Consider the following 23672-nt stretch of genomic DNA (forward strand, 5'->3'; position numbering starts at 1 on the left):
TAACACTTGGGGAATTGGCTTGATATGTAGCTAAGTTGATCCTACCTATACGAGTATTCACTGTGGTCTTAGTTAGTCACATGCAACTATTTGGCATTCGGGGTTTATTCACCCGTTTAACCAGCATAACTAATCCTACAGAGATCAGTTTTTGTCAGTTTATAAAGAAGGAAATTCAATGAAATAGATCCCCAAGTTGTCCTTATTTTAGGTACCCCTCGAATCAGTTTTCGGTTAATACAAAAAGAAAAAACAAACAAAAGAAAAGTTTAAGATAAGATAAATGTTAATACAAAGAGTTCTGTATTAGCTTAACTCCAATGTTAGAATACAATTAGTTAACATTAGAAATCTTGACTTGGATATTTATAAGACACGTTTGAGGTAATAATGAAAGCCAAGTTGAAATCGTTTGTTTGTTTTTGTTTTTGTTTTTTCAAACCAAAACGTATGAGACAAACAATAGCTTTGGTCTTGGCTGATTTCCTTCAAGACATGTTTGCTCTCCCATGGCGCAAACTGCGCATCAAGAACTGAACTCGAAACCAATTTCTACTCTCAGCTGTTTGCGTCGATAGCGCACACACACACACACACACACACTTACACGCACAGAGAGGGATATACGAATGTAGACAGAATGCTAATTTACGCATTTTAATAGTAAAAGTTGTATAAATTTTAATTAGACTGCTTTCTCCAGATCCAGATCCAGAATGGAACGAAAATGTCACAACAATGCAAAATGTAAAAACTGTCAGTAGTAGTTTTTACTACGAAACGAAGTCTCGACTCCTTTTTTTCGTTTTGTGCTGTGTTTCTTGCTTCTTTCGGTGGGTGGGGGGCTATAAATTGGCGTCCTTCATTGAACGAGGAGAGAAGAGGCCGCATTACATTTCGTTGCCTTCCTTTGGCCGGCCATCACACACAAAATGGGTTCTCGCACACAAAGGCAAAAACTGCACAAACACATGCTCATTTAACGGCACGCACACTAACAAACATGAACCGCAAACTGGAAATATTCCAGGCCACTGGAAGTTCTCAGTGCGTTGGAAGAGCATGGCTAGCTTGTGTGCGAACAGGGCAGGCCGCACTGCTCTAACACAGGTGGAGAGGCTGCGAAACATGCGCCATGTTGCCCACCAGCTGTGCGTAGGCATGGAGGGGAATTGTGTTCTATTGACCTCTCGCTCACTCCAAGGGCAATGTGCGAAGAGTGCGGCTAGTGTTGGCAAATGTTACGAATACGCCCCTTTGTTGTTGTTGTTGCTGCTGCTAACGATGATTTACCGTTGCATGACGTCGTCAACGACGTTGACGCCGACGTCGCAGCCGCAATTTTGACGATGTTGCGGCAATGATGCTGCTTTTTTCACTGTTGTTGTTGTTGTTGTGGTTGCTGTTGTTGTATTATTTTCTCCGGGTTTCAACGTATTTTTTTTTTCCTTCGTGTTCCCCATATATACATTTATATAAAATTTTTTTTTTTTTTTTTTTTCTGCCTCTCTTTTTGATGCCTGTTTTGTTGGCGGCTTTGTTTTTGGTTTTTCGTTTTTCGTTTTTTTTTTTTTATCCTGTACCAGGCAAAAGAAGAGTCAGCCAAGCTACCAAAAAGCTACGTCGTTTACCGTTGTGCACAACGACACGACAGCAACGGCAACAGCAACAGCAACGATAACGACGACGACGATGACGACGACGACGACAAAACTCCTGGTGCACATTAAGTCAGGCAACAGTTTAACGTGGAAATTATTGCGAATTTGTTGTGATGCCCAAAAATAGCGCGTGCCACATACAGAGAACTTGTCAAAATTTCGTAAAAAAGCCAAATTTGTTGTCAACAATCGAATTTCTGTTCGTTGTCTGTTAGGCTATTGTTGAGCTGAGTCTGAAAGTGTAGAGCTTCCAGCACATTTGTTTGTTTGTTTTTAGTTGTTTCATTGTGTTTTGTTGTTGTGTTTTGTCGTTTGTCGTCGAGAATGCCGCAACGTTCGCCATTTGCCATACAAGAGCTATTGGGCTTAGCGGTGGCAGCTAAAGTCACTGCCGCAACGGGCATTGAAACGGCAACTGATCTAACAACGACAACGGCAACAACAACAACAGCAACAACAGCAGCAACATTGTCACCGACACCAGCAGCAGCAACAACAATAACTCAAACGGCAAGGCAAACGCCAACACCGCCAAAACTAGCTGTCACAACAACAACAACAACAACAACAGCAGCAGCAGCAACAACAACAACAACAGCCACCACACTTTATGCTGGAGCTACAACAACAACAACAGCAATTGAGCAGCAGCAACAGCAGCACCACCATCACCAATCACACCACCATCACCAACAACCACAACATCATCACTCACAGCAACAGCAACAACAACAACAACAATATAGGGAACACCACCAAATGACCATGGCAGCTGCCTCCCGAATGGCATATTTTAATGCCCATGCCGCAGTGGCTGCCGCCTTTATGCCACATCAATTGGCCGCCGCTGCAGTGCATCATCATCATCATCACCATCATCCGCATGGATCATCTGTGGCCGTTATGCCAGCATCGGGAGCCAACCAACCGCCACCGCCACCACCGCCGCCAGGACCTCCAACAGGAGCATCTGCAGCCGCACATCATACGCATCATCCACACCATCATCACCACCCGCTGTTGCAAGCCCACGCCCAGGGTAAGATGCCACTTCTTCCACTTCTCTTCTAGTTGGCAATTTTCAGCAAGTAAAAGTTTTTCCAATTAGCAATTGCAACTGGTTTTGTCACCTGCCAGACAGACTGACAGACCGTCAGACCGTCAGACAGACCAACATACCAACAGACGAACTAACTGACTGAATAAGCTGCAATATACAGCTGGCTAGATGGGGTGGGTGGGTGCGGGTGGGTGAGTGGCTATGGCAAAATTTGCATAAAAAAGAAATTAATCAACGAGCCCATCAGTTCGGTCAGGCAGTCAAAGCAGCTTTAGCCTCAATAACCAAAACCAGACACCGAGATACGGACTCCGATTCCATCACCGACCACGTCTCCGTCTCCGTCTCTGTCTCGGGTCTGGGTACAGGCCAAGCCACTGCCACTTCAACAGCAACTCCAACTCCAATTCCAATTCCATCTCCACCTCCTCCACTCAAGTTGAGCTGCTAATTGCACATGGCAATTGCTTGGCCTCAGTTTCAGTGAACAGTGGTTCAAAAACTGTGAAAAGTGTCGCGTACTCTTTCCCTCTCTCTTTTCAGTATGGCATACTAAATCTATCTAATCTATATACTCCTTAAAACTTCTAAAATCAGAGTCTTGAAGTTTTTGAAACCTATTTGTGTTGTTAAACGACTTTTGAACCACTGTAAACGCAGCTTTTGTCAAGCGATCAGAGTCAGAGTACAAACACATGATGATGATGATGATGATGATGACGATGATGAAGAAAGGGAAAGACAGAGCAAGCAAGAGGGAGCTAAGCTTAGTTTGCTGTTGTCATACCCTCAGACAATGAGAGTCTGTTGACTTTGACGCAAAGTTTATCTGTGAAATGTTTTTATCGATTGATAACCTGAAGCATTATCTGCAGAGTATTGGATTCGTGTCATAGTTTTTGTATTGTAGCTTCATTTGCAATCGCCAAGAGCAAGTGGCAATATCATCGATAGTCGTCGGTTCACATATGTAGATATATGTGTGTGTGTGTGTGTGTATGTGAGAGCAGATAATCTTGCAGATTCAAGTGCCAGCTGTTGTTATTGTTATTATTATTGTGTATTTTAATTAGCGTTAAAATATCAAACGTCATCCTCCAGACTTCTTTCGATTTTTTTGCCCTTTTGCTCTGATTACACTGTGCCAATTTCTCATTGGTTTTGATTTCTAGTCACCATCCAATGACTTCCTGTTGCTTCTGGTGAAGCTTTCTTTTCCCCCTTTTCCTTTTTTTAAGCCCACTCTCCACTTCCTTTTTGGGTTTTTAATTGTGTTTTTATAAATATTATTATTATTATTATTCTTATCGCCTCTTACGAGTTGTCGTAATTTGTTTAATAAATGTGAGAAAGAACCTTTTCGCACTTGTGTATATGTGTGTGTGTGTGTGTGTGTCTCTTTTGTTGGTCTTCAACATGTTTCATTTAATTTATTTTGCGTCTTTTAACAATTTTTACATTCGTCATCCTATTTAATTTTGCATATTGTTGGCTTGTTCTGCTTTGGTTATTGTTATCATTTCGGTTTCCAGTTTAAAATATCGTTACCTCATTTCAAGTTACAAACACATACACAGCAAGTGCATATGTGTTAGGCCTAATTAAATATTTCCCTTTCACAAGGCTAACATAATCACAATATTAAGGAATCTTAAGACTTCAGTTTCACTTCTCTTATCTCTTTCGATTCGTTTCATCCAAATTTTCACACTTGAAATACATTTTGGAGTTGGAAAAAAATGTTCATCAATGGAAATGGCTGGCGAATTTTCCGCTTTGCCGCTGTGTGTGTGTGTGGCGCCATCTCCCCATTAAGTGCCTTTGATCTTTTACGGAAAATTGGTTACCCAACTACAGGCAACAGAGAATGAAAACGAAAACAATTTTCCATTTTATTCTTTCTTCTTTGTTTGGTTTTCGTCGTTCACGTTTATTTAATTGACAATTTTCACTTTGGTCTTCACTTCACTTGTCGTTCGTCTCGCTCTTTTGTTGTGACAATCGTTTTGATGTGTTTGCAAACGATTTTTCCATTTTTTCCCATTTTTTTTTGGTTTTGTTGTTGTTTCCTTTTGCTGGGAGCACATATTTTGGCAAATTACTTGCAGCTCAAAATTAACCATTTAGGTGAAACAAAGGAAAATGGGGGGAAACAAAAAGGCCAAATTAAGTCGCCTTCAAATTGACAAGCGACTGACCAAACGAAAATCATTTCTCTGAAGGTGACAAAACTTATTAAAACAATCATTTAAGATGGATTTAAACTTTATATTGTATTCATCTAGATGGATATTGTTACTAAGTATTCCCTTTGTCATATAATACATCTCCTTGGAGATGCCAAAAGAGATCTAAGAATAACAACAGCATTAAAGGAAGAAAATGCCATCGGTAGTAATTTTGAATATGGCCAAAAAGAAGCACTCCTTTTAGGGAAAAATGTTTACAAATTCAATACAGTTTAAGAGGAAGTAAAGATCCTGTTCAAACTGTTTGTTTCTTAAGCATAAAAGTGGCAAAAATATATTAATATTTGATCCCCACAATTAAAGAAGTCCAAATATTTGTATTGGGAGACTTCTGGGTCTAGGACTTTAACAGGAATGTCCTTATTATAAGTTCTCCTAACACAAAATTGCCTGATGAAATGGAACATACCCAAGGATATCCTTCTCATTTCAAATGTCTAAGATTAAGCCCGAACTTGTGTTGTTATCAGAGTCAAAAGTTACCAGGAAAAGTCTTGAGGTCTACTTATATGTATTCCGGTTTTCCCTTTAGTTTAATTAGAGGACAACTTATCCCTTATATGATTTTTTTTGTATATTTAACTAAATAATGCCCGATGGAATGCTTATTCTGAATAACAAAAGAAAAATTTGGAAAAAGGAAACAAAACAAAAGAACTCTGCTAATTGCTCCACTTGTCAAATCAAAACGAAACGAAACGAAACGGTTTCTCTTCATTTGGTTCTTTGATATTTGAGCCAGTTTGCTAATAGCCTACATAGGAATCTACCCAGCCCACCTTTGCCCATACTGACAACGACCGACCTCGGATGATAAAAATATATATAGTCTTAATTGCGTGTGTGTGTGTGTGTGTGTGTGTGTGTGTGCGGACAATGTGTGCGGTCGTACACACACACATACACACTGCGAGATGTAGAAAAGAAATGTGTCTAAGTAAAATTCGTTGTTTGACTTTTGCTTTGATTTCGCGTTGACGTCTAACAAGAATGAGTGAGTTGCCGTTGGCCCCATACCCATTCATACCGCCCAGCCCAGCCCAAAGCAGACCAGGCACAGGGACAGGCCCAGGCCCAGGCCAGTAAGTACCGGCAGCAGGAGCACCTCTTACCATTTACCACTTACCACTTACCTCTTGCCACTTGCCACTTGCCACTTTTGCCCACTTGTATGCATTGTCTGAGGTGTGAACACATTTTCCATCGTCTCTCACACCCTCTCACATCGCTCTGGCCGACTGTGGCTGGCTGTGTGTGACATTGTGGTGGCACTATGAGTGCAGTTCCTCTCATTTTGGCACTTTGTCACACTTTTTCTGCTTTGATTTTGCAAAAATTTTGTTAAAAGTCAATTAAAGCAACTTGACGTAAGGCAAAAGCGAGTGGCACTCAAGGGGTTAATTTGCTATATGCCCACCACACCTCCGCAGAAGGTGGGTGGGGGGAGGGTGTGAGAGAGCGAGGCCAATGGCCAAAAACAATTTCGCACAAATCTCCCCTCATAAACTTATACACACACACACATACATACATATGTATTTTGATGGTGATGGAATTAGCCTTAATTAATTCTAATTTTATTCAACAAAAAAAAAAAAATAATCACTATTCATGTTGATAATCACAAATAACCCAGAAAATAATAATAATAATAATTATCATTATCATCATCATCATCATTATTGAGTTGGTGGCAGATTTTCTGCCTCGTCACATGGCAATCAGAGAGACAGGCAATTCAAGCTTACCTCAGATGCAGATACAGATACAGATACACAGATAGACAGATAGACAGATACATTTACAGATTCAGATACAAATTTATTCACAGTTACAACAAGCTTCGCTCGCTCTACTACCACACTTGAGAGGCATTTGCTCTGCGCTAATTTTATAACACAAATAAACACGATTTGCCACTTGAGTTTACCCTCTCATTCGCTTCTCATTCATTTCGTCGCAGGCTTGAGAAATGAGTTACGGATTTTGGTTTTGGATTTCGTTGTTGGATATGGCGACTTTGAATCATTTGATCGTGGCTTTCACCACTGCTAATTAAATGATGGCCACCGCATCACAAAGATGATCGAATTCACATTGCATATGCACTCTTAAATACTCACTCTGTATCCATTGGCTCCAGACTCAATCACTTTGTCTTCAAATGGAAAGATCCATATGTAGGTTTTTACTTTGATCACATTTTGTTGGGTGAATGGAATGAATTCCATTCAATTGGGCCACTTATTCATCAATTTCACTCACTCAAAACACTTGGTTGGGTTTCTATTTTGGTGGCAACAGGTTGTTCCCCCTAGCCGCTCCACACGCAGACACACTCACACAGAGCTCCTCTTTTGTCCCTTGATCGGTTTTACAACTGTTTTGCAGGGGACAGTGAAGCGGCTACTTTGCATGACCCGCGGCCATTTCATTACCATTTGGAGGCAGAAGTGCCTCACGATGAGTGATCGGACAATTGGCAATCACTGTATCACTTGTCTTTGTATGTGTAAATGACGCGCCATTCACGATGGCCCGCTTTGTGTGGGGTCTCGTTGAGGGGTTTCGCTTTACTGTCGATCGCTCTCTCTCTCTCTTTTCCCGTAATGATTAGAAACTGCCATTTCGATTCAATCGAAGAGCTCTCTGGCGGACCGGCGACGACTATATTGAATCCAGTTGAGATCGAGAACTTTCGTTGTATGACCCATATCAGCTATTGTTTAGCCATAATCAGTTTATAAATACTTCGTCACTTGCATATTTCATGCATTGTGTTTGTGTTGTTGGCCTCTGGCCCATGGCCCCTTTTGTTCTCAACTGTGACTGCGGCGAAACGCAATTCATGAAAGTTTTCCTACTCAATATCAAATTTCAACACATGAATTCTTGGTAAAGCTTACGATGAACTGCTATTCTGCCTACTGAAAGCTAATAAATGTAGTTTGATTGTCGTTCTCGACTCGAACTTCATCATCATTGTCATCATTATGATCGTGATCATGATGTTGTCGGCATATGTCGCCTATTTGAATTCATCCAATTCCAAGTCGAGCAGCATTTCAATGCGTCAGCATGGAAACAATTGAGGGAAATGCCAGGCAGCTCGCTGGCAACCCCTTATTCTCTTTTCTCGATTGCAGAAACAAAGCGATCCGAAAGAATTCGAGAACGAAAACGAGAACGAGAACCCGAAACCGAAACGAACGCCTTGAAACAATGAAACATCGACCAGAAATTAGCGCGGTTGTCTGTCAAATTTGATTTTGCTTTGATATGTCAATTGCCAGGCAAGTTGGCGGAGGGTCGTTCCGTCGGTCGTTCAGTCGGTCGGTCAGTCGTTCGGTGGGTTAAGCGGATTGAAGGGTGAGGCTCGTCAAGGCAAGGCAATAGCATCAACATCTCGTATCGTGTCGGGGTCGCCAATTTGCATTTCTCAACAATATTGTTCACACATGCAGTCCAACACCAATACACACACACACATACACACGCACACATGTGTTGTGTGACATATGGTATGGGCAATTCACGTTGCTAGGAAGGAGCGCCTAATAAACGTGAGGTCAGCTTTCAGCATGGCTAATTAATTAGACATTCTACCTGTCCATTGCCTCATAGAACTTGAGGTTAATGCGTCAATGATAGTTGGACCAATTAAAGTTATTAATAAATAACAAACCAGTTAACAATTTCTGTCTTTCTTTGTAACATTTCTCATTTCATTTGCAGGTTTTCCGCAGTTGAAAAACTTTGCCTCCGGTCCGGTGGGTCCTTGTTTAGCTGGTAAGTCCTGTTGCCTGTTTTCTTTTGTTTATAGTTAAGTTGAAGTTTTCAGCAAGAAGCCTAAAGGTAGGCAACAGATCCCGGCAAGGACTGCAAGTCCTGCAACTAAAAAGCTTCGGCAACTGACCAAAAGCCAACTTGCCGGTTTTTTTTCAGACACAGAGGGCAGCAGCAGCAATTGCTCCCTCTCTCTCTCCATCTCCCTCTCCCTCTCTCTCTGGTGGTGCTTCTTTTGTCTTTGTCTGCGCTAATTAATGGGCATTCCTCTCTGCTTCATTTCGAATTGTGTGTACATGGGGAGGCGTGGCAAAAGGAACAAAAAATGGGGGCGAAAGGGTTTCGGGTTTCATTTCGCACAGGCACATAAATTTTTCAAATTGCTAATAAAATAAACAATTTAGTTTGTGCACAAGCAAAAAAAGCCAAAAAAAAACCACACACACACATGTGAGTTTTCGTGTGCGTATGTGTGTGCGTGTGGGTAAAAAGAGGCAAAGTCAAATAATGAAATTTTCATTTTCATTTTGTTGCATTCGCAACGGGCAATAAATATTTTCAACATACGCTTTTATACGCAATTTACACGCCTATACATCTACTTCTCCATCTACACCATCCTCGGGCACAACACACACACACACATGTCCTTGTTTTTTATTTTTTCCTTTTCTTTTTACACCGAGGACATGTGTTCTGAGTGCTGAAAGGGTTAAAGCTCACATCCTCGTAACTTTGTCTAATCAGAAAAAGGAGCACGGCACGGACCAAGGCAAAGCAAATCGAGAAAGGGTTGCTGCATGGGAATGAAATGGAATGGAATCGATAGGGAATGGCATGGGTTGAATTAGGAGAATGCTGAAACAAAGAGCCAATAAATTGCCTACACACAAAGAACACGAAGAACCGAATGAACTTCCAAAAAGTTTTTAATTAAAATTTTCATTCATTTTATTGGCTGTGGCCACATTAATTTCATAACACAAAAGTCCTTGCAAGTTGAAAGCTTCTCTGGAGAATCCTCAAGTGTTTCCCTAAAGGATCTAATGGGATGAAAAGGAATACGACAGAATTTCAAATCATGATGGATCGATTCCACAGGTTGTTTGATTATTTTTCTACCCTGTGGACCATCAACTGGTGCGATGTGAATTGCGATTGGTTCCACATTCACACACTCACACTCACACACATGTATTTCAATTAAAGGCAAAGGGTTGAGGAGGAGCAAGGGGGTCTGGCCGAGAACTGGCTGCATTCGTCATGGCCAGCAAATAAAACTTAGACACGCTCGAAACAGGAGAACAAAAACCCACAAGTCGAGATGAAGGGAAAGGAAAAGGATTGAAGAGATGTGAGCACAAAACACTGAAAGAAAGCAAAAAAAAAAAAATGGTATATATGTATGTATATACAAAAAAATGCCAATTAAAATCTTAGACCATGACAAGTGCAGCAAGAGACAAGTGCTGCTCCCCCCTTCCACGCCCTGCTACTGTGCTCCACTCTTTTGTTTAAAAGGCAAAATTGCCCTACTTGTCAGTCTTCTTGGGCTCTCGTTCTCTCATTTTGTGTTCCGCCATTCGCCTTGGCTTTTGTATAATCTCGTCTTGCAATCTCTCTTCTCTCTCTCTGTCTCTCTGCCTCTCTGTTAGCAAATGGCTCATAAGTGGCTACTACACCCACACCCCAGACCCACTCCCAGACCCACTCCCAGACCCAATTCCACTGCCATTCCCATTTCTATATACATACCGCCTATCCCGCCATGTTGCTGCCGTTGCTGCTGTTGAGTTTCTCCTCTAGAAGAATGCAGTCGTCGAGTGGATGCCGCTGCTGGATGTTGCTGCCACTATACAGAGAAAACCGGCGAGACTTAAGCAGGGCACTTCGTCGTCGGCCGAATACAGAATGGAAAAGAATGTGCTGCCAAGTGGCCAAGTTCGTGTTCCTTAGACCCAGTCAGAGATTAGAGCTTAGAAGAGGCCACTCACCACTACAAAAACAACAGCAACAAAAGGGCAATTAACCATGACAACAACAACAATAACAACAACAACAACGACTTGAAAAGAAACTTGTCAATCTTTTCATTAAATCAAGTTCATAAGCAATTGGCTAAAAGTTACATCAAACCATAATTCCAGATCCATACAAGTTAACAGTTGTTTAGTTTAAAGCCAAGTTAAAGGTCTTTAAGCCTTTAGGCCACATTCAGCCACATTCAAAATGGAAATGTCTTAAATTTCGTTTCAATACATTTGTTTTGTGTTCGCTAACAATGAAGTTGAAATGTGGCCTAATCCGCAGTGATTTCTGCCCAGCCCAATGGACCAAATTGAAATCTTTTTTGTTGCCAAAAAATAATAATAAACTCTCTGTATATTCTGAGATCAATTTACCCAGCCAACTCTGTTTACTTTTTGTATACCCTTTCAAAAGGGGTATGTCGAAAAGTTTCCCATTAAATAAGGTAGAACAATATTCAGACCTGAGTTCTCTGAGTTGTCAAATAACTGAAAAAAGGAAAGGTATATAAATTTCGTTAAAAAAAGAAGTTTACTCTTCTGGTTTTCATAATTTGTTTTATTTAGAAGAAAATCCGTTAGTATTTGGCTTAGCAAATTTATAGGTCGAGGCGAAAGCAAGTCAGAGAAAGAGAGAGAGAGAGATAGAGAGAGACGGAGAGACGGAGAGAGGTGCCTCTCACTGCTTCCGTATTATTTCCTGTACTTCGTTACCGTTGCCACACTTCACATTCAGCAATCTTTCCACTCTTCCTCTGATCTCCTTTTTGCTCTCTCTCTCTCTCTCCATATGCTAAAAACGAAAAAGTGAAAGAGCAAAAAGTTTAGTGCAAAAATTGTTGTTGTTGCTGTTGCTGGTAGTGCAAAACGCTTTTGCACTTAAAGTTCGTTGGGTTAGCCAGCTCCAGCTCCAACCCATTCCCCACCTCCTTAGCCCTCCACCAGCTTCAGCTTCAGCTTCTTCGTTCGTTCGTTCGTTCGTTGAAGCGGAAAGGTGGCCTGAAACAATGGAAAGAGCTGGGCTAAAGACCAAGAAGAAGAGAAGGCGTTGTGGGGTAACAGCAATCACGTTAACCAACTTTAACACAAAGCTGGCTAAAATGCTAGAGAACCATCATCAGAACCACCAGTCACCAGGTAACAATGGCCAAAAGAACATGATGATGGTGCTGATGATGATGACAAAGTCACATGGCTGGCAAACAGCAAGCAAGCAAGGAATCTAATTAACAATTTTCCATTGAGTGCGCAAATTACAACCAACAGGCAAAATATAGGTGATGGCTAAGAGGGAGAGACACAGAGGGAGGCAGAGGCAGAGATGGACCACTTGTGGCAAAATATGAAAAGGGCATTGTGATCTTTAATCCATATCCGGTTGATATGGGAAGTTCCCTTACCTCAACCCCATCCTTCCTCTAGGTCAAACAATAATCAATCGATTTGAAGTGATTTACTTTCAACTAAGTCTTACAAATGTCTAATTATATTATTTAACTTAGTTAGTTAGTTATTAAGTAAAGGGAATCGGTTAAGTTGCAACTTTTAGCCTTTGGGAATCGTGTCACGATTTCATCTCTGACACGGAAACCTTCTCAAAATCTCTAACTGGCAATGCTTTGTCAATGTTTTTTGTTTGATTTCTCAAGCAAATAATTCAATTTAATTTCTAATTAGTACAAACAAACATGAAAATTTGTAAGCGAAAATTTCAAATAACGAAATCCCTCTGGCATGCAAATGTATGAGCAAGAGAGAGAGAGAGAGACTTAATCTGTGTGTGTGTGTGACAGACAGAGAGAGAGAGAGAAACAGGCAGAGAGATGGAGCCACCCCACACACACACACACACACATGCATAAAAAACGCAGCCACTTTGACGCTAATGCAAATTGCAAATGCCTCTCAACGATGTTGTTGTTGTTGTTGCTGCTGCTGCTGCAGTTGACGACGCTGTTGACGTCGCATTGCGTTGCCAACAACTCAGCCACTTTATTAGCGTATTTTGCCAAGCAACTGTTTATGCGACTCACACACACACACACACACACACACGCATGCATACATATGCATAGAGCATTAGTGGGAGAGAAAGCAAGCAAGCAAGATAGAGAGAGTCAGAGAGAGAGAGAGGAGAAATGAGAGTGAGACACACACACATAAGCCATGAATTAGTCATTTTGTTGGTTACTTGATGCATGGGAGCCATAGAGATTAGGCGAGGGGCAAACGGGCAGAGGCGAGGTAACGTTGCCGGTCGGAGGAGGTCGGCCAACAAAAATGGCGAGCTTACACAAAACGAAAGGAGAAAGGAAGAAGATGAAAAACAACAACAACAAAAAAAAAAAAACAAGGAGCGACAACATTTTTTATGCGCTTTTGAGCAAATTAGATTTCCTAATTAAATTTTCTAGTGAAATGCGCATAAATTTCATAAAATCCCCCCAAGAGCAAGAGCCAAAGAAGACAAGAGAGGACGAGAGGATGAAGACGATGGGGCAGAAGGGGGATGCAGAGAAAGCCATAGCTTGCTTACAGCCAAATAAAAAGGTACACAGAGACGAGACGACTGCGTATACTACACACTGCCAGTGTTGGATAACACTAGTTCATTCTTTCCCCTAAACCCAAATTGAGTTGTTTTCATTTACAGTTTGTAGGTCTTAAGCTACTTGTTTTGTGTTTCGACTTTCGCATAATCGATAGAAATGATAGAAAAACGTTTAGGAATCGAAAAAAGAAGACCAAATGGTCGAGGAAAGTCTATATTCTGTTCGATAAAGGGCACAAGTTCCTATTGTTCGTTCATTCATGAACACTAGTGACTACGCCGGGGTGTTGGACGAGGCGAAGGAGGCTATAGACGGGACGCTTGCCCACAATCCCATCTCTCTCTTGTCGCTTTTCATTTTCTTTTTGCTCTCTCTTTGTCTCTGTCTCTCCCTGTCTCTGTGGAATTTTGTGCTGACGTCGTTGCTTGACACTCGTCTCGTCCTTTTTCGTGGCCTTCTTTATACACAGCTTTCTCCATCAGCCCTTGCTCTCGCTTTTGCCGTTAACGTTGTCGTCTGCTTAAAGTAATTAACTAAGAAAATTTTAATTGCTAATATGTTCTGATGCATGTGCGTATGTGTGCGTGTGCGTGTGTGTTGGCATTGCCGAGAGAAACTTTCAATAAAACTCTCTGCAAATTCACACATACATATGTATGTATGTACATATATGCTTTTGTGTGTGTGTGTGAGCTCATTAAAAGTGTCAACAACAAAAGAAAAAAGTTCCATTGCCTACTTTTGTGAGCATTTGTTAAACTAACTAACAAAAAAAAACCATAGATAAATTTGTTAGTCCACATGAAACTTAATTAACTGGTAATTAAATTAAAATTAAACAAAAATATTGTAAATTGAAATCCAATAATAAGACTGAGCTTAGAATGAATATTAAAGACGAATTGAACTTGAATGGCACACACACACACACACGAAACCTAATCAACTAAACTTAAGTACCATTTAATCAATTTAAATACAAACTAATACTTATAACTAACAAGTAAATTACACTTAAAGTCCATTTTGCAATTTCAATTTCACTTTCAATTTCCAGTTTGCCTGTGGAAAAAATTATGAAACAATTAATGTGTAGATAAGATTTCAAAATTAGTTCTCAGCACATTTTCGATGTGACCCACAGATTGAACCCTCCCAGTCGGAAATAGCACATCATACATATGTATGTATATGTATATGTATATGTATATTTGTTGTTGTTGTTTTGTTGACGGCGCTGAAGCGCGACTTTAAGTGGTCTGTTATTTTAAATATTTAATAATTGTATCTAGTTTCCCCCACTTCCCTTCTTGGTTTTCAGTCTTTTTGTGTTTTGTTTTTTTTTTTGTTATTTTTGGGGTTGTCACTTATCATCTTGGGTTCCAAGGAAAACCCCACTTGACATGATGCGATGGGAAAAAGTGAAAGCGGCTCATGAAGGAGTTTGGGTTTGAGGATGAGACAAATTGAAGGCGGAGAATGATGACAGCCGGCAGTAGCAACGTTGACAGACTCCAAAAGATTTTGAATTAAACGTATGAAGGCTTGACTAAGCTAAATCGCCACTTAGCAGCAGGTCGAGGGTATCTGAAGATGCGTTTTAGGCCCCAGCACGAAGTAAAAACCCAAAGTAGGCCTTTTTCAGTACGTTAGTTCGTTCGCTTCTTGTTGAATTGTGGCTCAAGCATCCCGGAAAACACAACAAATTAAGCAAAAAATGAATAAAACACGAAAAACATAGCAAAAAAAAAAAGTACCTACATTTGAGAGCGTGAAGCCATCAGCAAGACTTTTGGGAAAGTACACAAACAAAACCGCTGTGAGTTAGTGTAAAAGTACGAGTACTTTGTCTACTATATACTACTAACTACACACACACACACATACAGACATAGATCTCTCACCGCATGTTTCTGTTTGTAGCAGAGAGAAAACCCAATTCGCATTGAAATTCGATATGAAAAATTAAGTAGAAGCATATTGTGAGTGCCGGTTGCCCGTTTGTCCCCCTTCTTTTTCTCTTTGCCCTGCTTCCTTGTCGAGTTGTTCAAGTGAAGCGCTGACGGCTCGTCGTCGTCTTCGTCCTCGTCATCATCATCATCATCATCATACGTATTATTAATATATATATGTGTGTGTGTGTGTGTTGATGTTGTTGTGGTTGGAGACGTTGCCGACTTGATTTCCACTAAATATGCGTGAAAAATATCTTCAAACAACACAAAAAAAAAAAAAAAGAAAGAAAGAAAGAAAGATATTCAAGTGGAAATTTCAAAGTCCGTCTGTATCTCTGTGTGTGTGAGAAATGAAGGCGATTTTTGGCATCTTCAATTACAGCATACGCTGAAAATGCATTGCAAAGGCAATTCCAGTAAATTTGAACAAAAACTCCAGGTGATGCTGGATATTTTATTTTAATTAGAGCCATCAGACAAAAGCTGGCCTTAAAAACGTTTCTGAAAATCGAATGTAATTCAATTTCTAAAAGATCTCAGATTTAGTTTTCCACTTGAGATATGTCTATTGGCACAGTTGAAAATCAATTAAGAATCTTCGATTTTCCAAAGTGAAATAATTATGAGAAATAATTGATTTTGTGTAAGTCGAAAACTATTCCAAGCCGTTTTCGAACTAACTATTCTCAATTCATAGTGAAATGTCAATCGTTTTCATTTTCGATTCTTAATTCAAAACATTTTTACTATCACCTCTTAGGTTTTTACTTATCATAATTATTTAGGGATCATTTTGGTTTTGGAGTTCAAATCCTGACAAACATAACTCATGTTTCATTTGTGAGTGGATTTCAATCTAATTTGATTATATTTCCAGAGAATGATTTGAACTTTTACACAATTTTAAACATATTTATAGGCAACTTTCGGAAACCAGAAACAGATCAATTCCATTTCGATTGCTGTTCACATTCAATTTTTTTGTAAATTAACAATTGGCACGAAATTATCAACGAATACTTAGAAATGTCGTCAAAAGTTATGAACTATGATTTGAACCCGACTAATTTGGCGGGGTCTGAGATTCGATTGCCATATAAAGCAGGAAAAACAAGAATCTCAATATCTTTAGGTCCTTAATATGTTATAATATGAGACATTTATTCAAAAGATACACAAGAGAGAGTAAATTTATCAATAGGACATAAACTAAACATTTATTTCGAATGGTATAACTTTAAAAGCGATGTTTTATTGAGATTTTTCTATTCGATTATTATCGATCCGCCATCTTGGCTCCTGTGCCCGACGACCTAACTTCTATAGCCATAAAAACTGAATGATGTCTTCTAGACAAACTTGAAAACTGCATTAAGTGTCCCAGATCCGTTATCTTGGGTCCTATGCCCGGCGACCTAACTTCTATAGCCAATATCTTCGGTCTTTTGACAGACACAGTATTAAAATTTAGGTTCGAAAACGCAAACATCGGGCTGAAAATTTTGTGAAATTTTAACCATTTTATTTTTGAAATCGATGACTTGCAGAATGTTCGGATAAGTAATAATCGCATAATGGAATCTCTAAGTTAATGAAATGTTTTAAAATTTCAATTTCACATTGTTAGAAAGGGGAAACTATTTGATCTCTTCCAGTTAGTGACTAATTCTGACTCCGCCTTACTGATATTCCATTTCATTTGATTTATAGGCTCATTGACACCAAAAGATTTTGGTATGGATAGCCTCAATGGCTTCGGAATGGGACCCAATGGCAAGAAGAAGAAAAAGAAACGTCGCCATAGCCGCACAATATTCACCAGCTATCAGCTGGAGAAGCTGGAGGAGGCCTTCAAGGAAGCCCATTATCCCGATGTCTATGCACGTGAGATGCTGTCATTGAAGACGGAACTGCCCGAAGATCGCATACAGGTGAGTGAGTCATTCCCGTGATCGGTCACGACTGGATTTGTGAATGAAATCGGCAAAGGAGGTAACTCGATACGCTGCTTTTGTGCCTTCTTCTTCGTTTAAATGGGCTTAACAAACTAATTACATCCGCCGCGAAACAAAACAGAACAAAAAACCTAACGAGAAATAAAAACAAAACCTTCTCTGATAGACGAGAAGCTTTTGTGGCCGAGGTGTTTGCTGTTGGCAAAACACACACAAGGCTACAACGGATCCTGAGCGGGGAAGGGTTTGTTGGAATTTTGCATTTCCTTGATGATTGTTTGGATTTTTGTACTTTTGATTTTTCACACCTTCGTTTTCATTCGTTTTGCATGCAACTGCTGCATATAACACGTTTCCATGCTCTGCCCCCTCCGGGGTTTTTTTTTTTTGTTTCTTCTGGGCCCCCTTCTCGTGGCCGTGGTGGACATGGACATGGCGAAAGGAGCACAAAAACAGAAGAAGGAGGAGGAGATGAAATTTTTAGCTACGTTTGCGAATTTATAATTAAGCATTTTAATGGCCGTTATTGTTCTAGTCAAACGTTAGTGAGTGAGTGAGTGAGAGTGAGAGTGAGTAAGTGAGTGACTGGGTGAGTCCCATTGGAGGAAGAGAGACAGGGTTTCTGCTTGTGTGTGTGCAATTTTATCGAGTGAACTTGAACGCCGGCAAATTGCCACCCTTAAAAACATTTCCTCTTCCTCTGTCTCTCTCTCTCGCTCTTGTTCGCGATGTCCCCACATTTTCTAGCCCTCTCTCACTTGAATTATTCCTCCTTTTCTCTCTCTCTCTCTCTCTCTCTATCTGACTCTCCTTTTCTCTCGCGGTTTGATTAGCAAAACGATGAAGAAGAAGAAAAAAAGGCATAAATTTGAGTAATTATGGCGCGGTTCTTTTTCCTATCGAGTGCCCTACTCACAGCTCTCCGTCTCAGATTAGTAAGCATCCTTCCCCCATCCCCCCCTCTCCGCCGTCACTTTCCTTTTGTTCGTATGAGCCAAGGCACAGGAGCTAATAGCAGGGTGCCTTAAGTGCCTACGGCCACTCAAGAAGACTGAATTTGCAATTTTATACTGAGAGCGAAATAGAATTTCAATCGGTTTATGGTAATCATCAGATCGTAAGCAATCGATGTGTGAAATTCACGATATCGATATATCTATACTATATATCCATATCAGTTATTAATTGAACCGAAACCGAAACAAACTGCTAATTATAATCATTTTATTTTTGACTCAACGTCTGACTAAACTGTATGGCTATTAAGCACTTGCTAAGAACCTCAACGACGAGCCCCTCTCCCTATTACATAGTCCCCTCATTTTAGCCCTATTGGCTTTGCCAGGCTTTCAGCGATGATGCCAACTTGCCTTGTACATACTTGTACTTGTAAATGAAATTGAATTTCGAGTGTGTAAAATTTTCCAATTATAGACTTTACGACCACACACACACTCACACAGATATATATTTGCCTTTATACACACACACACACACACACTTATATGTGGAAACATCCTTACACATAGAGGACCCATTCCAAGTGGCTTTTGGCTTCGTTTCCCTTCGTTTGTACGATGAAACGTTGCTAAAAGCGAGTCCAATTAGTAGCATTACTACTAACACTTCAATTTCTGGCCAAGAGACAAGCTTTCGCCTCTTCTTCTGTGCTCTCTCTCTCTCTCTCTCTCTCTCTCTGTCTGTCTCTTCCTCTTTCTCTAGAAAGGCAATAGTCAGTAGGACGGAGAAGAAGTAGTAGAAGCAGAACAACTGACTTCAGGCAATGGCACCAAAAGTACGGCCATTTTGTGTATGTGTGTGTGTGTAAATAGTCGGCGAGAGAAAGAACGAGAGAGAGAGAGAGAGCAGTAGACGACAGTGGGGGTTGAAGTAGTGTTTGTGTATGGGTTGGGGGGGATTGGCGGATTTGGCTTTGGGGTTCATTGGGGTCTTACCAAAACTTGGGTAGTTGGTGCTTAGAGATCCTTGGCGTAAATTTGCATTTAACGTTGTTTGCGGTACCCACAAATAGTCTTCTTCTACTCTGACTCCCTGACTTCTAGAATACACACACACACAGCCGCTCACAGTTAGTCACAGTGGGGCAACTCAACAGTTAAAAACAACCACAAAATACTCTAAAAGACTGCATAACCGCAAAACGATGCAATAGTAGAACGACCCCGACTTTATTTCCCCATACAAGCATGCAAACATATATAAATACACACACACACACACACTATTTTGTGGACAGAGGCGGCGAAGAGTAGAAGAAGAAGAGTATTAGGCCAGCTATAAGATGACTTCAAAATATTTTTAGACCTTAGAACATCAGAAAATCTGAATTACTTATTCAATTTCATAGTCGAATGAATAAAGAAGATGAAAGTATTGAAAAATTGCAGATTTTATTCGAATATTCGAAATCAATTATTTTGAATAATTTGATATATTATGTTTGAGAGGTTTACAAACCTCTTTGGCCCCTCTTGGAGAATATTTTAGTCGGATAATAGATTTAGAGAAAAGCTTTAGAAATTTTGCTTTTGATGGCGCCCAAAAACTAACACAACACACTCACACACACACACACACACACACACATGCATACCCAGTCACTTTTCCTGTTGTTGTTGCTGCTGCTGTCGTCGTCAGTTTTCGAATGCGTTGCATATTTTCAGGCACTTAAGCTATTTTCCATGAAATGCGCACAACACACTCACACACACACACACAAACACTAGAGTTAAAAAAGAGAAGAGAATTGGCGGTGGGAGAGGGAGCAGATTACCCTAGGATCTACCACAACCAGCAATACCCTCTTTGCCCTTCTACACACAGGCACACACAGACACACACACATAACCCAAACCAACTGCGGTCTTTGGGTTGCTTTTTGGCTTAAACCAACAACAGCAACCAAAAAAAAAAAAAAAAAGAAACGGAAACACCAAAAACGAAAGGATATAGAGAGCTCAGAAGGGGAAAGACGCAGACGGTGACAGAGAGAGAGAGGGAGTGGGAGTGGGAAAAAACGTAGTTCGTATTGATTTTAATTGAAAAATTGTTAATTTTCCATGCCAGTAACAGCAAAGGCAGCCACGCCCACACTTACACATACCATACACTCAGACGCCTGTGCGGTTGTGTGTACATACATATGTGTGTGTGAGTGTGAGCCTTTAGTCGACAACGTTTTGTCGTTCTCGGTCTCGTCGGCGTCATCGTCGTTCAGCCCCCTTCTGAACTGAACTTTTTGTGTTGCCAATTTTGCATTTGTATGTATTTGCATATGCATGTATAGGGATACCTACATACCTCCCCTCTCTCTGTGAGTGTGCGTGTGTGTGTATGTGTGAGCCACTGTGTTTTTGTGTCTGGGTAATTACATACTTCTAGATGAATAATTCGCCACAACCGACCAACCCAATAAGACAAAAGGATTTCATTTTTCCAACACAATTGACACCAAAAGAAGTATTTGAAATCGAAATTGTGTCTGGCAGAAATCTCATACGTTTAGTTGTAGTCTCTAATGTTCTAATAGATTCCTAGGTGCAGACGCCCCAAGCCCCCCACCATGGATCCCTCCCTTATTGATACTCTTTGCCTTTGCGAACTATTCGTGTATTACATTCGCCCTGTCCCCAATCAGATGGATATCCAGACAGACAATGTTGGCAGTCTTTTGTATGTGGGAAAAGGTTTACAGGGAATTTAATTTAGTGATTCTTATTTCTGTCGAAGATTTTCCCTTTTTCTTCTTTTCGATGCAGATCCTCTCCAGATCATACAACTAATTTGAAAATGAAGTCTCATGGTTAGCATAAAAATTCCAGCTTCTCAGATTTTGTGGCTGGAGTGGATTGTGGCAACCTACAAGTTCTACGAAACTAATTTACTCAAGTGCCCAAAGACTCGAAACACTACTCAACAATGGCCGTTGTGTCGATCTGTGTGGGGAGATGAGGCTGGAGATCGGCCAAAGATCGGCTCTGAATGAAGTCCGTTCACGATGCGAGAATAAAAAGGGGGAAAAAAGTTGGTAAAATGTGCAAGCGTCATCGGCATCGGCATCGGCAGCAGCAGCTTTTGGTCGGTTTGCAGCGATTGGCAGCCCTGGGAACCAAACAAAAAGAGAACAACAAAATGTTTGTAGACTTGTGGCAGACACAACGACTACGACTCGCCGCTGATGCTGCCACTTGACGCAATGCCGTCTGCAGTGTTTCTGCGTCTCGTCCAATGCTGGCGATCATGTTACCTTCCATCCGTCCATCCATCCATCCATCCATCCATCCATCTATCTATACATCCATCCGAACCAAGCAGCCGTTCTACCCGATTGTCGAACTTCTTCATTTTGTTGCTGGGAACGAACGGTAATGGGTGGAGAAGGGGTTGACTGGAGTACCAATTCGTTTAAAATGGTATCAGTTCTAAGAAAAATATTATTTTTTTATAATTTCTGGAGTGCGTTAATCTGTTGAAGGGGTTTCTTCGACTCGACTCGACTCGACTTGACTCGAGTAGAGTAGAGTAGAGCCAGGTCGATCGTTGTGCATAATCACGACTCCCTTTCCTCCAGAAACATTTCTTGGCCTTTTCTGATGAGTGAAACCAGACGGACACCCAGTTTCCAGTTCTCAATCCACAGTGTTCCCAGTGTTCTCTCTGGTCTCTTCTGTTCCATTGCTTCTTCTGTTGCTGTTGGTGTTGACGTTTAAGAAAAAAGAACTCCAACCGAAAAAAAATGAAACGTCAATTTCAAGAGTTTTTCCTGGTAATAATTAGTAGCTGAGGTGGGCATTTAAATACTCCTCATTCTTCTCTTTCATTTTCCCCATTCCCCATCACTCTCTCTCTCACACACACTCCCTATATCTGTCTCTGTCTACAGATTTTCTGCGTATTTTGTGTATAAAAATAAGTATACAAAACAGCTAAATAATAATAATGCCATATAATTGCATTTTAAGTAGTTGCTGACTGCCTGCCACACTCGTACCCCTGCCCCTGCCACAGCTCTTAGGGAAGGGAAGTGGCAGCGAGGAGGAGGCTTGGAGCAAGAGTATTGTGTTACCTCCAGAAAGAAAGCAAGTGTCAACCCTACCATGCCATACCCTCTCCCCTTATTCACTCCACTGACTGCTTCTTAATAGACATCATATACTTATATGGGCGGGAGAAGTGGAAGAAGTCGAAGTGAATTTTAATTTTCAACACTTGAAAATTCTGGGAAAAACAGCGCAAAACGGAAATGCAATGCGGCAAGTGGGTGGCTCTTGGTTTAACCGAAAAAGAGAAAAAAATGAAACAAACCAACAAAAAAGAAGAAGAAACTGAGATACACTTTTTATAAGAAACTTTGTGATGACATTTTGGCAAATTTTATTTATTATTTTTAGTTGTTTTAGTAAGAAAATCCGTTTAGATTTTAATAATTAATATCCAAAATTGGCAAGTTTTACCTTTTTGCTTTATTTAGTTGTAATTCTCAACTAGTTTTAGCCTTAAGGCAATGAAGGAAGGAGGAATTCTAGTTTACTAATAAGACAAGGCCCCAAAAGAATAAGAAATTTACTAAACCTAATACTACAGACTAAAAAAAAAAGCAAACATAAGTAAATTCTTCCTTTGCAGGCCCGAATTCAAAGCAATGAAGGGTTTTTTATTAATCACCCCTAAAATAGAATGAAGAATGTCAGAGATTGGACATAATTTTGTGATATTTGAAGAATGAAGTATATAGAATCGAAATGGGTTACTTGCAAAACTTTATAAAGGTTTGTTTGTTGTTTACCTTTTGGATTTAGGGAAAATATGAAAAGCCTGGGTTAATCTGTTAATCAAGTGTTTTTCCCACTTCCCCCAGGCATTCGTTGCTCCTCGTCATTGTTTCGGGACCCTCATCTACGTTTCTCAAGTGGCCGCCGTTTCAATTGTTGAGCCTTAAGATTGAGATTTTTTCATCGTTGCCTGGCGGTTGAGAAATTAAGTATAACTCATTACCGCAATCAAGAAATCCTTTTTTTTATCTCCTCGTTTATACTTTGGTGGTGCCACACTTGACAAACACCAAGAAAAATGTGAAAGAATTATGTGTGTGTGTGTGTGTGCCTGTTGCACACCAATTTTCTACTCAAAACTTATGACAGCCAATTCGAGAGAACGAAAAAAGAACGAAAATTAAATATAAAGGGGGGAGAGGTAGAAGAGGACTGAAGCTTCAGCTGCTAGTCCATGACTTATCAGTTTTTTCTCTCTCAATATATAAAGCTATATCTGAAAGGTGTGTGTGTGTGTGTGTACTGCAGCGCATCGCAGTTACCGGTCTGACCGAGCGACCGCCCTGGGTCTACGTCGCTTAGACTTGTTGAAATCAACATCAAACCTTTAATTTGATGATTCTGCAAATAATTTT

At 40.4% G+C, this 23672-nt stretch overlaps 1 protein-coding gene across 2 annotated transcripts in view; it reads left to right on the top strand.

Moving 5' to 3' along the window:
- The first annotated feature begins 1977 nt into the window (after positions 1 to 1977).
- Vsx2 (Visual system homeobox 2) overlaps positions 1978 to 23672 on the top strand; it is a 37918-nt gene continuing 16223 nt past the window's right edge. For both annotated transcript variants that reach the window (XM_068298589.1, XM_068298590.1), the window contains exons 1-3: positions 1978 to 2700; positions 8706 to 8759; positions 17001 to 17221. In XM_068298589.1, coding sequence (XP_068154690.1) covers positions 1986 to 2700; positions 8706 to 8759; positions 17001 to 17221 — 990 coding nt within the window. In that variant the 5' untranslated portion in view covers positions 1978 to 1985. The remainder of the gene's footprint in view (positions 2701 to 8705; positions 8760 to 17000; positions 17222 to 23672) is intronic.

The sequence above is a fragment of the Drosophila tropicalis genome, unplaced genomic scaffold (genome assembly GCF_018151085.1).
Source record: "Drosophila tropicalis isolate 14030-0801.00 unplaced genomic scaffold, ASM1815108v1 contig_867, whole genome shotgun sequence".
Lineage (NCBI taxonomy): Eukaryota > Metazoa > Arthropoda > Insecta > Diptera > Drosophilidae > Drosophila > Drosophila tropicalis.